Here is a 14,714-nt window from a genome sequence, read left to right as displayed (position 1 = left end):
TTGAAGTAATATTTTATTTGAGTTTGTCTTTGTGTTTAATATCATTACTTTAATTTTTTAATGTTATATTTTGTATGTTCCCTTGGAAAAATACCATAGTTTGAGAGATAATTTATAAATAATTAAAACAAATGATTGTGAGGAACACTGGAGTTCAGAGGCTGAATGCCACAAAATACCAAATATTTGGAAGGGAATAGCAGAAGGATTATTGTCTTAAAGCCTTTTTGTGCACTTTTTGGAAGAATCTGGTTAGCCATTATCAGAGGCTGCAGGGGAGCTCGTGGGACCTTTGGCATGATCTAGTGTAACTGTTTTTATTCTTCTTGCTGTTATGTATTTTTAAAACGTCTTTTCACGTTGCTGCATGAAGAGATTGCTCAGCAGTATGCTATTATTGCAAGTGATTATTGATTGTTGGAAAAAGTGCTGGTATTTATGTATACCAAGGTAGTTTGGAAGTTTGTGCGGGAAAAAGACTTTTTCTAAAGATTCCCTGCTAGTAATGTTCATGGTAGTAGCATTGTCATTGTTATCAAAAATGTGTGTCTGTCTAAAGTTCTTTTAATGTGATTGTGCTGTGAATTTAAGAGTTAGTAGCAAGTAGCTGAACTTGCTTTAACAGCCATTAAATGAAGTTATTTCATGCTCAGTTTAGAATTTTGCCTGGTGGCCATTCTAAAGTTTAGAATGATACCAGAACATTGCCTTTTCTGGTACCTAAAATTGTTATAATTGATAAAGCACAATATAGTGCAAATAGGTTTGGCTGGGAAGAATTTCTGTCCAGATTTTCTAATGAAAGCACTTCCATGCAACCATCCTAACATGACACCTGCATTATTTTTCACTTCAGGGATTCTCTTGCTTATATTATAAGGGCTGTCATCAAACCAGCCAGTTTAATTGTCTGAGATGAATTGGTTGCCTATGAAAGTACTGTTAATAGAATACATTTTGAAGAAAAGATATACTTTGCATATGTCTTAGTGTATATTTTCAAACATTTTATGCTATGATTTTATTGTAATATGTTTCCTGGGGAAACCTGGGTATGAAAGCTAGTATAGAAAAAAATAGCATTTTTTAATTGTTATTATGGCTTCTAGGAGTAAAATATTATTTGATAGCATTTAATTGATCAAAAATTAATTCAGCTAAGAATAAGTTGTAAAACATACAATACTGTATTGCTTCAAAGTAACAATCCTATTTGTAAATAGACACCATTGCTGTTTTCTTAAACTATAGTTGCCTAAACTTAGATAATACAGCTGGAACTTAATTAGTCATGACTATTGCATTAGTCTCATTGCTTTTAATATCAAATTTCAAAATGGGGAGCTTGGAAAAATCACACTTATGAGAGATTAATTGGTGTGTGGGATCCCGATAAGCATCTGAGGCAGACAATCTATTGTCCCTCCCTCATGTGGTTTCCCAAGGGTTGCTAACATAGGGGTGATGTCATACTTGAAGCAACAGCCTCAGAATAAGGCATTCAGTGTGGAACGGCAGTCAAGAGCTCAGATCCATTTAGTGAGTCAAAGATTTGCTGGAGGGTCTTGAGCATGCATTGTCTGTGTGACATCTTTAGACCTTTCAGTTCTGAGAGCTCATGTTCTATGTATTATAGGCAGGAACTGGAAGTGTAAGTTATGGCTTTGAGTGTTTTGCATTTGTTTATAATTATCTATATTTATTCTTGTTCTATTGTTTACTGACTGATTTCTGATGAAAGTACTTGGAGGTTTAAAACATTCCTTTTTAATTTGTAGCGATTTTATACCTTAACATAACATAATTGATTAGATTTAATTTGGAGGACAAGTTTAACTTATGTTTTAATTCATTGATTTCTTTAGCTCTTTTTTAAAATTACAGTTCTGTATACATGCATTTAGAAATAAGTCAAACTTAACATTCTTGTAAGATGGAAAATGATTAGGGCTATTTAGATAGCAAAGATCTACTGTACCAGGTCAGTAATTCTATATTAGTCAGTAGTCATAATTTGCTTATTTATTCTATGTAGCTAACCTGCTTTGAATAAATGATACGTAGTAGTTTATTTTTGTACCACAGGGATCTTTGTGCAACTAAAGAATTTGTTTTCTCTTATTTTTCTGTTTTAGTCCAGTGTATTGTGAATTTGCTGGTTAATGCTTCTCACATAAAGAGTCTTTGTTAAAATAGCTATGATTTTGAACAATATACACATTAATTTTGTGAACAGTAGAATCATCTAAGGAAAGAGATTTTCTAGTGTGATTAAATCTCTGTAGATTCCAAGATTCATATTTAATCCCAAAGTAAAGTTTTTTCACAAGAAAGACAAATTGAAATAGTTATTAATATTTAAATCCAAATTGTGCTTTAAGTATTTAATGTTTTATGTAAATATAAAATCACAGTTCTCTGCATAATAAAACTTTTTGTTAAAATAGTATGATATAAATCTTTCATAATATATATATGTGATTTTTATTAGTAGTGTAGATCAGTTTATGTTTTGGAGTTATATTTTTTTTTTCCATAAAAAGTAGATTCAATTTCATTAGCTGAAGAGTCAAAATAATCACTGACAGGGAGGGATTTGTCTTGGTTGTGAAAATATTAGTGAATAAGGCTTGTTTATCTTCTCTACCTCTTTTCTTCATGGAAATATTAACAGCTTTTTTTTAAAGCAGTACCTTTCTATTTGTCTTTCAAAGTTGTATTAGGGAAGATCAGTGAGGCTCAGAAGAAATCTAAACATAATCTAGATCAATGATGACTAACCTTTTTCGTACTTGCGTGCCGACCTGAATGCCGGAAATGGCACGAAAAACCATCCCGCAAGGAACACGTGGCCTTGCTGGCCTTCACACACGTGGGAGCGCTGAAACCTGGAAGAGCAGCGTTCCATTGCACATGCACATGCTGTCACCCAAATTTCCGGGTTTTGGCACGGGCGTGGGCCCGACAAACAGCTGGCCATTGTGCATGTGCGCAATGGAAACCCAGAGGTTCAGATGCTGGTGCGTGCATGCATGTTGGAACGCTGCTGATTTTGGCGCTCACATGTGCGCGAAGGCCAGCTGGCTGGTGCGTGCATGTCCATAGAAATGCGGAAGAGGAGCCAGTAAAGCCACGCATCCTGCATGGGATGGCTTAGCGTGCCATTTCCGGCACGCGTGCCATATGTTTGTCACCATGGATCTAGATAGATCTTAACATTCTAATTGTCCCTCTTGTAAAGCAAAAAAAAAAAAAAGGTACTTGAATGTTTTCATAGGTTGCCTTTTTATAATAAAATGAGTAGTGACAGCATCGAGTCTCTCTCTTAATGTTTGGTTATTTTCCCTGTGGAGAGATGAGTTTTGGAAAACATTCAGGGATTATAAGAAAAAGTAAAATAGATTTTTTTGCGTTGTTGTTTTTAAAAGTTGATCAGTCATGGGATATTAAAATAGAGGGTGCATAGAAGGTGCAAAGCAGGCAGGGTTCAGGATTTTCTGGTTCTTGACCCTCCACTTCCATAGACAGCTTGGTCTCCTCCCTGCCCCATTTTCCCCAGGTTGCATAAAAAAGATTTGAAGCATATTTAAGGCACTAGTATTGTGGGTGGCCTAGTTTGTCTCTAAACAAATGAAGGCTGAGTCATAGCTATTGATTTTTGGGGGAAGTAGTGTGACGGTATGCTCTGATTCTGTTGACTTGTCATTTGGAACAAGCCACAGCATGCTGCAATATTGTGCAGATCTACATATAGAAGATACTGTACTGGAATATTTTTGAAAATTTCTTACAGATATGGCTGGCTGCAATTCCCCATTTCAAATGTTTATTTGTTTATTTTTCTTTTTGTATATACAGTGAAGAGTTAGGAGAATTCATGGAGCTAAAAGGAGCCAACAGTCCTGGGATTCTTGTACTGACCACAGGCCTGAGCAAACCTTTTATGCGTCTAGATAAATATCCCACATTACTCAAAGAGCTTGAAAGACACATGGAGGTACAGTATATCTTCACAGCATTTACATTCCAGTTTAATACTGATTTGACAAACATCTTAAAATAGCATTTCAAAGATAGATTGATGACAAAGTACAGTACTTCTTTCTTATTCCTCTGAGATCATACAAGTGATTGTTTGGGAATGCTAGATTATATGTTTAAGGTTGACTGTATTTTGAAAGACATAGTACATTGTGATCCTAAACTAATGACTTGTGAAATCTATAACACAAGAATAAAGCCAGTTTTACTTTGCATCTATGATTCAGAACTATGAAACTGCATTGTAGAAATATGCAGTATAAATGCCACTTTATGGGCTGATTCTGAGTTTTTCCGTTTTCCTAAATTTTGTGGCTTTCTTTCATGCTTTTGCAAGATTAGGAAGAGATAATTGAACATGTTTGATGGTTGAATGTTAATCAACTCAAGAGAGAATTGCGAAGCATATATTTTTCATATATTCCCATTCTAAAGCTCATTTAGTTTATTTGGCAGTGTGCCATTGCAGTTTTATTATACAATACATAGTTGGTTTATCTACTAGATATTATTTACTACTGCTTCAAGGCTGAGTCTTCAGTACTAAACATAGAATTAAAAGCTTTAGTTTAATATTGTTGCACGTGTGTATAATCTTAGTTTTAGAGCCAAGGTGGCGCAGTGGTTAAATACAGCACTGCAGGCTACTGCTAGATCAGCAGGTCAGCGGTTCAAATCTCACCGGCTCAGGGTTGACTCAGCCTTCCATCCTTCCGAGGTGGGTAAAATGAGGACCCAGATTGTTGGGGGCAATATGCTGACTCTCTGTAAACCGCTTAGAGAGGCCTGAAAGGCCTATGAAGCGGTATATAAGTCTACTGCTATTGCTATTGCTATTGCTATTAAATTTAAATATTCAGTTTGAGAATTTTTGGCGCATTGTGCCATTAATCATATTTTTAATTGTTTCATATTGATTTACATATTATCGCTTGAAAAATTGACAGTGCCCAAATTTTATTTTCTGTTCTAAGAAGATGACAATCTAAATAGTATTTCTATAGGAAAAGATAAACATTCATAAAATTGGTTCCCATCAAGAAAAAACTTCCTTGCAAAATTATTTGTTTCTTGCTGGCATGATCTTATTTAGAGATTAGTTGCTTAAATCAAAGTAGTTAAGAGGAAAGTTTCTTAAGTGTTTAATCCAGTATTAACGGAAATGACATTAATTCCAAAACAAGTTGAAAAGTCATTTCCTTTGAATTTTCTTTTAGGATTATCATCCTGACCGACCAGACATTCAGAAATCCATGACAGCTTTCAAAAATCTTTCTGTAAGTAACTTGTAGAACTCCAAAAACAGAGCAGTAGCTTTTGAAGACCATTTTCTTTGGAGTGGTAGCAAAGAAAAAAGTTAACAAAGCATATTCCATGGTGAAATAGAACACGGACACTTCCATTATAGATAGTCCTAAACTTATGACCACAATTGGGACTTTTGGTTGTTAAGCAAGGGGGTCATTAAGTGAGTCACACCCAATTTTACAGTCATTTATTACTACAGTTGTTAAACAAAATTGACTCATATTTTATAATGGTTGCTTCTGACAAGCAAAATCAATGGGGAAGCCAGATCTACTTAACAATTGTGTTACTAACTTAGCAACTGTGTTAATTTACTTAATAACTGTGGCAAGAAAGGTCATACAACAGGGCAAAACTCACTTAACAACTGTCTCACTTAGCAACATAAATTTTGGTCTCAATTATGGTGGTACGTCAAGAACTACCTGTACAAAAACAACTATTCATAGTTACTCCAGTTATATGACACATGGTGTGATATTTTATTCTGGTCCTATAGGCACAATGCCAAGAAGTACGGAAAAGAAAAGAACTTGAACTCCAGATATTAACTGAAGCCATCCGGTGCTGGGAAGGAGAAGACATTAAAACATTAGGAACTGTAATTTACATGTCACAAGTCATGATTCAGTGTGCTGGCAGTGAGGTATGGCAGGTTTTGCTTATACTAGTACCAGAATTGTTTTCACTGTTTTTAATTCTTCTGAGCCATTCAGAATCATTTGGCAAGTGGGTGGCCTTAAAAATGCACTCAATAAGTCAATCTAGAGAGGAGCCAATACAACACATTTGCCCCTTCAAAATAGTTACTTGTAGACTTTTTGATTGTCTTCTTTAAAATTGTCTCAGCTTTGTCTTATTTATGCCATTAAAACAATATTTTGAATTTCACATTTACTCGAGGAATGAAGTCTTTTAGAAATAAATATTTTATCATAATACTAATAGACGTCATTTTCTTTTATTAAAAAATCAGTACTACTCTGTCTGAGACGAGTGTTTTGCCTTTTCTCTCAAATAAGATTATATTCTCCATAGGGAGTATGTCCTAAAAATCTCTTAGCCTCTTTTGTTCTAAAGATGTCTAATGTGGTGCTGGTTTAATAATGATGATTTGAGAAGTATTGTGATTGCCATCTCATTTGTTTATCTGCATTTTATTTAACCTTGCCTTAATCTGATTTTCATATGTTACTGGTTTTTCTTCTTTCTAATAAGGAAAAAAATGAAAGATACCTTCTTCTCTTTCCTAACATTTTGCTGATGTTGTCTGCCAGCCCAAGGATGAGTGGCTTTATCTACCAGGTAATAAACGCTTCAGTACAATTTTAGTCTCTGGGATGGGATGAGATAAGATAATCTTTATTGTCACTTTTTTCTGTGAACACACTGGCAACACATAAAAAAATGAAATTCTAATTTTCTCTCGCTGTCTCCTCTCTCCGTTTTCTCTTTCCCTCCCTCCCTCTCATTCATATATATGTATGTATGTATGTATGTATGTGTATATATATATATGTATGTATGTATGTATGTATGTATAACACTAACACACACACACACACACACACATATATAACCATAGTCTTCAGAGTTAACAAAGTTGATACTATATGGTACAAAGCTATTACAGAATCTGGTTGTTCTGCTTCAGATACCACAAAGCCTTTTCCCAAAATGTAACAAAATAACAACCGGTCATGGAGACTATGTGTAGTGTCCCTGACAATATTGTGGACCCTGGTCAAGCAGCACTTATATGCTATGTCCTGGATAGAAGGAAGTGAACTTCCAATAATCTTTTCTGCTGTCCTCACCATTCTCTCTATAGCCTTCCTGTCTGAAACAGTAATACTTCCAAACTACAGTAATACAATATGACAGGATCCTTTCAATCATCCCTCTATACAAAGTGGTAAGGACAGGGGAAGGAAGATGTGCTCTTCTCATACAATACAGAAAATGCAGGTGCTGCTGTGCCCACTTCACCAATGTCTCACTGTTGAACAACCAAGCCAGTGGTGGGTTGCAGGCGGTATGCCCCGGTACGGGTGTAGTGGAGCCAGCCCGGAGCATTGGATACCATTCCAGTACGTCTTCAGCACTTCCGCGCATATGCACATAGCGTATAGCACCGCTGATCAGCTGGAGGGTCGCGGAGACTCACAGAAGTGCCAAGACGCATGCGCGCGTCCACGTGGACACCGGCAAGCCCATTCCAACCAGTTGGAATCTGCAACCCACCACTGAACCAAGCTAACCTACTCACCAGCTGCGCACCTAAAAAATTTGTATTACTAACCACCTCCATAATTGAATTGTTAATACACAGATTCCTTTACTGAATCAACAATGAAAACTACATTTAAAACCAGGCAGTTTTTATTATAGCAGTTCATCAAGCCCTCTACCTCCTCCCAGTAATCAGCCTCATTATCATCCTGAATAAGGCCCACTGTTGTTGAATCATCCACATACTGCACAATATGGTTTATAGCAAACCTCTCACAACAGTCAGGGGTCAGCAGGGTGAGCAACAGTAGACTTAGGACAGAGCTCTGAGGACAGCTTGTGCTCAAGAACAAAGTGTTAGAAATATTAGTCCCAACTCAAACATACTTTTTCAACCAGAGGTGGGAATACATTGGATGTTGCTTATTCTAACATCAAGAATGCAATCAAAACTATTCCACACCCTCACCTTGGATCTTCTGGCCATCTTTCTGTGCAGCTTATCCCAATATATGAGTCTGTATTACTCAGAGAGAAACCAACCAACTCCTATAATGCAAGATCAGCTGAGAAAGTTATGCTCCAAATGCTGCTGTACCTCTGTTAAGCCATTAATAATTTGAGAACTGCAGGCATAGTTATGCTTAAAACAGGATGGGGTGGTAGTGGATGAGGTGAACGTGGCCAAGGTAATGGTTATTTTCAATAGGTTGCCAGTTGTGCCAATTAATTGAGAGTCAGGACACTATTAGTTTTCTCTCTATGCACTCTTTAGATTTGTCTTGATTTTTTTTCAGAACAGATTTCAACCAGGTGTAGGACAGTTCATGGGAGTAAGGAGGATGGAACAGGGAAGAGGAAGGGGCACTTAAACTGCATGTGAAGTTTGTTCTTGTGACTTAAGATTTACCTCAATGGACATAACTCAGATATAATTATATGTGGACATAAACTATTATTTCAAACTGTAGAACCATTTGTATCATTTAACTAAAATCTTGCTATGGCATTTTTTGCAAGCAAAGGCTTTTTAGGTAAATAAATTAATAATTAAGCAGCATGTATAGGCATCTAGAACTTTCTTCGGTATCAGAATGTATATGCCTTCATTTCAATTATGATCAAGTTTCCTCCGTATTTTATTATTCAGTAATATTTGATGGATTAATTGAAATAATAATCGTGCATTTGCTTTTAGGGAAAGCTTCCATTAACAGGGATGACCATCACAAAACTAGAAGATAGTGAAAATCACAGAAACTCGTTTGAAATATCAGGTAATGTTTTTGTTCATTTTGGCTTTTTTGTGAATATGCAGCAAACAATGTTACCAGAATTGGAACTTGTTCATTTTCTAAACTACTGTTCTCCATTTTGGTTTTCTTCAACTCCATAATCTCCAGCAAGCATGTCCACTGGTCTAACAGTCTGGTGTACATGGGTATTGTAACCCCACAGTTTTTTCAGGCAGAAGAAAGGCTGGTCTAAATCTGTTGGAAGTCTGCTAAGTCAGCAGCATTATAGTCCAAGCTCACCCTCTACTTTTGCATCGTCCCACTTAAAATTTATTTAGTTTAAATGCATGTTTATTTTTTCTTTAAATATGAACTTAAGACAGGGTTCGTTGCAACTAAAAAGTATCCTAGAATGTAAATTAATCTAAAACTAATAAAGGCATATTATTCACAGCTGGAATAAACGCCACTTAATTTGTAGGTTTAGAGAAAAATACGTTATAAAAACATTGAAGAAATTAGGGCATTGTAGGAAATGATCTTTTCTCAAATCATTAATGGCCTAACTTTCTTAGCTGAACTTGCATTATAGGAGTAAGTACCGTTTGAGGACTTTAGAAGAAAAAACTTTGGCCTGAATTTGGAAATACATTGGCAACCAGTGAGTTTTCTGCAGATTACCAAATTGAGCAACTACTATTTTTACTGATTTACTGATGAATATAGGAAATGGCCATCATCTTAAAGGTCAAGTAGTTGTCAATAAGGCAACCTCCAGCAAAGATGTTCCATGCATGAATTTGCACTTACAACATTCTCACAAATCTTAAAACCAGATATTACACACATACAGAGTTCTCCGAAGTAGGAACATAAATTTGATATCATGGTTGTCACAAATTCTTGTACTCTAATGTGGAGAAGGCACATTAGGTATAGATAAAATTAAGATATATGGGTATTTGCTATACCTTATACGACAATTCAGCAGTATATACTTTTTAAAAGGTAGTTATTTCTTTTACTTTTTTTGTTCAGCATTTTCTATTTGGTTCCAGGCAATATGATAGAGCGGATATTGGTATCTTGTAATAATCAACAAGATTTGCATGAGTGGGTAGATCATCTGCAGAAACAAACCAAAGTAACAACTGTTGGGACTCCTGCAATTAAACCTCATTCTGTTCCTTCTCATACGGTAAGGACCTCTGTCTTTAGTCCACTACATATAAATTAAAGAGGCCCAACCTGTTGTCAAGGAGCTACTGAAAAAAACATATTTATATTATAACTAGAACTGTAGCTTGACACAAGCTGATAATTAAATTGCAATGCTAAAATTACTTTTTAGCAGTAGCATTTTAAATTGAATAAAAAAAAATGGTGAAATGATTTCTGATTGTGATTTATTTATATAAGAAAGGATTGTGAAAATTGTAGCCAAACCTCTTGCTGCTTTGCTGTCATCTTCAGACAAAAGTCATCCAGGCTGAGAAAAAAATACGCAGTTATTTTCCTTATTGACGTTACCCTTTTGTGGACCTAGTAATACTCTCATGGAAAGTAGCTATATCATTTGCTTGATCTATAAAGTTCCAGTAATATATACATTGGTTAAATACTGACAAATGTATTTATATTATCAAGTTAACTCATTGTTAATATTTGTATACAGCAGAGTTGAAGGAAACAAATTCCAGTATATAAAGCATTGCATGTTCCTGCTGCATGTTTAATAGCACCAGTAATAACTAATTTAGCCTGGCAGATGGTGGCTTAGTAGTTAAGACTGGAAAGCTGGCAGACCTATGTGCCACATGATGGGGTGAGCTCCTGTCCTCGCCCAAGTTCCTGCCAACCTAATAGTTCAAAAGCATGCAAATGGGGATAGATAAATAGGTATCATTTCAGTGGGTAGATAACAGTGCTCCATGATGTCATGTTGGCCACATGACCACAGAAATGTCTTTGGACAGCACTGGCTTAAGGGCCTTGAAATGAAGATGAGCACCACCTCCTATAGTCAGCAACAACTAGCAGAGTAAAATCCTCAGGGAGTCCTTTACCTTTTACTTACTAGTTTAGCGTAAATAAGGTAGAGTAATTGTTCATGGGAATAGTGCCAAAATCCATAATCCAATGATATTCATTGTATTCATTTTTTTGGTCCTTTCTGACTTTGTTGTTCAAATGGACAGCTTCCATCTCATCCTGTAACACCATCTAGCAAGCATGCAGATAGCAAGCAAATGCCGATGACTCCGGTCTATCATACCCTTCCACACCCTTCACATCATGGGACACCTCACACCACTATAAACTGGGGACCACTGGAGCCACCTAAAACTTCTAAGCCATGGAGTTTGAGCTGTTTACGACCTGCACCTCCATTAAGGCCTTCAGCAGCACTCTGTTATAAAGAGGTGAGAATGAATATCCCATGAAAGAACTTGCTTGTTTTTAATTCTATCCATGTACATTCTTTGGAACTTTACAAAACTTTTGAACTAGCCTTCATCCAACACCAAGTCACATAATTAATAATTATGAAGAGATGGGTATGATTTTGATAGGAGAATTTTCATCCTGAATGCAATGCTTCTAAGAATAGTGTGACTTGCAGAGAATCATAGATGTTTTATGTTTTTAAAGTAAGAAATGTATAAGCAGTAATGAAGCCTATATGGTTACAATTATGTCCTAGCAGCAGTTAACATTATTTAAAACTAAAGTTCTGAGTTTGATGTTATATCATATTCAGTGTTGCATCCACAAAGATACCTCAAGCTTCATCCAACCAAAATTCTTAAAAGCAATCAAATGGGTCTCTTAATGGTTTCATAAGGTTAGAATTGGGCTGCATTTTCTTTGGAACTCATCTAAGACATCTTGGATTGTGGTTGAAGCAAACTCTTCAACTTTCTTTCTTGATCCATCTCACCATACCAGACTGGCTTGTCTCCTCCCTGAAATGGTAAACTAATCATGGTCTTGCATAGTATGTCTTTCTTATTCTGGCAATAGCTCTCTTCATACTTAATAAAGTTTTAGCTGATTTTAAACAGTGGGTTTGGGACCAAGACATTCAAACTAAATAGAGATAGAAGTTTCCATGCTCATTAACAGTGAAACATCCCCCCTCTTCCTGGACTATCACTAGATACTTTTTCAACATGTTGTTGTTGTTAGTTGCAAAGTCATGTCCTACCCATTGCGACCCCATGGACAACATTCATCCAGGCCTTCCTATCTTCTACCATCCTCTGGAGTCCATTTAAGCTCATGCCTACTGCTTCAGCGACTCCATCCAGCCACCTCATTCTCTGTCGTCGTCTTCTTTTGCCCTCAATCTTTCCCAGCATTAGGCTTCCTTCAGTGAGTCCTTCCTTCTCATTAGGTGGCCAAAGTATTTGAGTTTCATCTTCAGGATCTGGCCTTCTAAAGAGCAGTCAGGGTTGATCTCCTCTAGGACTGACATATTATTATAAATAATATAATATTATTCATATTATGAATATTCATATAATATTATGGCGTATGAATATTTTGACATATTATATGACTACTATGAAAATTAACTCTCTGGTTCTAATTGACATACTTCTCAGTAGGTGACAATGGGCAAATATACAGATGTGGCCAAAACTAATGGTTCCTGTCCACTAATGTAACACAGTAATTCGTGGCAATTTTGAGTCAGTAACTGCAATCAAGTATTTTCTGTAGTTATGAGTAAGACTTCACTTTTAATTGGCAATTTGTCACACTTTTGTTTGATCAAACTGTTCCAGTTGTGTTAGATTTGATGGATTCTTTCTCCCAACTCTGTGTTTCAGTTCTTCCATAGACGTTTTATTACAGGTCAGGAGTCAAAGCAGGCACTTCGGAAAAGTCCATTGTTTGCTGCTCTTCATCTACTCTTGGGTTCAGTTAGATGTATCTTTTGGATCACTATCCTGTTGCAGAACCCATGACTTGTGATTCGAGACAAAGCATTCTAACACTAGGCATTATGTTTCACTCCAGAATGCCTCGATAATCTTCTGATTTCATTGTGTCCTGCACAGGTACTCAGTGCAGGAGGCAAGAGAGAAACCCCCTAACATTATAGAGCCTCCTCCGTGACTCCAGAAGGGATGATGTTCTTTTAAAAAAAGTATTATTTTTTCTCCTGCAAACATAGAGTAGCTGTGATTTAACAAAAAGCTCTGGTTTTGTTTTTATTTAGCCATAAGATATTCTCGCAGAATTATTGTGACTTATGAATATGTATTTAAGAAAATTCAAGTGAAGTCTGCATCTTTTACCGTGAAGATCACTTCCAAGCAGACAGTAATGGATGGCGTGACTTAATATTGTTGTACCTTGATTTTGAAAGTTAGCCAAGATTTGTTTTCCTTGTTTCTCTCCCATCAAAATTGTCATTCTGTATTATCTGGGGTTAGTTTTCCTCTTGTGGCTAAGTCTAGTGAAATTGGCTACAGTCCTTTATTTTTTTATTCTTTACAAGAATATATTAAGTCATACATCACAAAGAAAATGTTAGCTATATGGACTATGAAATAAGGTTGGATACCACTTACTTATGTCAGTTTCAACTCACCGTATTTTCCAGAGTATAAGACACACCGGAGTATAAGATGCACCAAGGTTTTGAAGAGGCAAATTGAAAAAAAAAGTTTTTGCACACTTTTTTGCGAAAATGGGATCATTTTTTTGTCAAAAAGGGGGCATGGATAGCCTTTAGGAGGCTTATAGACTGCTCCTGGGAGCTAGGGGGGCAAAATTGAGCAAAAAATGACCCATTTTTTGCTCATTTCTGCCCTCCCCAGCCCCCAGGAGTTATCTGAAAGCCGCCTAAAAGCTATGCACGGCCATTTTGGTGAAGGGGGCGGGGTTTCAGGAGGACAAAAATGGTGTATTCAGTGTATAAGATGCACCCAGATTTTCAGCCTCTTTTTTGAAGGAAAAGGGTGCATCTTATACTCCAAAAAATACAGTACTTCATGGCAAATTGGGATTGTTTAGGGAAATGTGAATGTGTACCTATGCTTTTTTAGCCTCATCTGCATTGGCCTTCCTTATAAAAAGTTTCGTATGTTCTGAAGCAGAAGTGGAATCCATATTACATATATTGTTAAATGTCCATTGTAAAGACAAAGATAGACAGATTTCATAATACCAGTTGTCAGAAAAAGTCTTCATTCTTAGGATCACCTTTGGGTATTGTTCGCCTTTATGTAATCAATTTCCATGTACCTCCAGGAAAGCTGCAAAATTTCTTTCAGGTGTAGCTGTAGCCTACAGAGGTCATTTGGTATCCTCCTCCCCAAACTGTTTTAGGTTTCTCCTTAACTTTGTTATATATCTTATTTTTTAAACAAATTTATATAATTGCCAAACTCATACAATGACTCTTAGTAGTGTTTTACTGCTTCTGGCTCCTGTAATTTTTAAAAAAATTTGTAGTACTTGATATTCTTTATATGGTTGGTCTTGGACTGTAAATATATTTCCTCTTTGATAAACAGCTATTTTTAGCCTCTATTTAAGTGTTTCTTTATATATATGTGGGATTTCTTTTGCTAACCACTGAATAAACACATACAATCACCATCCTATCCATAATCTATCCATTGCAGGATGAAGGCCTCTTTAAATCATTTAAGATTTGCAGATGATGTTGTTCTCTTATCACAAGACCCAGAAAACTTACAAAGAGCTGCACAAAGCAGAATTATTTGGCTTAAAAATAAAAGAGCCATGTTATATTTAATAAATTTAAATAGGCGCCATTGATTTTTATTCCACTTTTTGTCCAGTCTAGTCTGTGAAATTCTTCTTCAAGGCAGGCCGAGAAAAGGATAAGTGATATTGTATCACTTTGTCATATATCTC

At 36.1% G+C, this 14,714-nt stretch overlaps 1 protein-coding gene across 7 annotated transcripts in view; it reads left to right on the top strand.

The window, feature by feature from the left end:
- The window catches only part of ARHGEF7 (Rho guanine nucleotide exchange factor 7), a 93,343-nt gene that overhangs the window by 48,716 nt on the left and 29,913 nt on the right, over nucleotides 1-14,714 (top strand). For all 7 annotated transcript variants that reach the window (XM_032226457.1, XM_032226451.1, XM_032226455.1 and 4 more), the window contains 7 exons: nucleotides 3,859-3,997; nucleotides 5,259-5,318; nucleotides 5,849-5,995; nucleotides 6,568-6,654; nucleotides 8,780-8,858; nucleotides 9,875-10,014; nucleotides 11,015-11,239. In XM_032226457.1, coding sequence (XP_032082348.1) covers nucleotides 3,859-3,997; nucleotides 5,259-5,318; nucleotides 5,849-5,995; nucleotides 6,568-6,654; nucleotides 8,780-8,858; nucleotides 9,875-10,014; nucleotides 11,015-11,239 — 877 coding nt within the window. The remainder of the gene's footprint in view (nucleotides 1-3,858; nucleotides 3,998-5,258; nucleotides 5,319-5,848; nucleotides 5,996-6,567; nucleotides 6,655-8,779; nucleotides 8,859-9,874; nucleotides 10,015-11,014; nucleotides 11,240-14,714) is intronic.

Source organism: Thamnophis elegans, chromosome 11 (assembly GCF_009769535.1).
Source record: "Thamnophis elegans isolate rThaEle1 chromosome 11, rThaEle1.pri, whole genome shotgun sequence".
Taxonomy (NCBI): domain Eukaryota; kingdom Metazoa; phylum Chordata; class Lepidosauria; order Squamata; family Colubridae; genus Thamnophis; species Thamnophis elegans.
The sequence above is the reverse complement of the archived record's forward strand: the minus strand, read 5'-3'. Positions and strand labels throughout refer to the sequence as shown.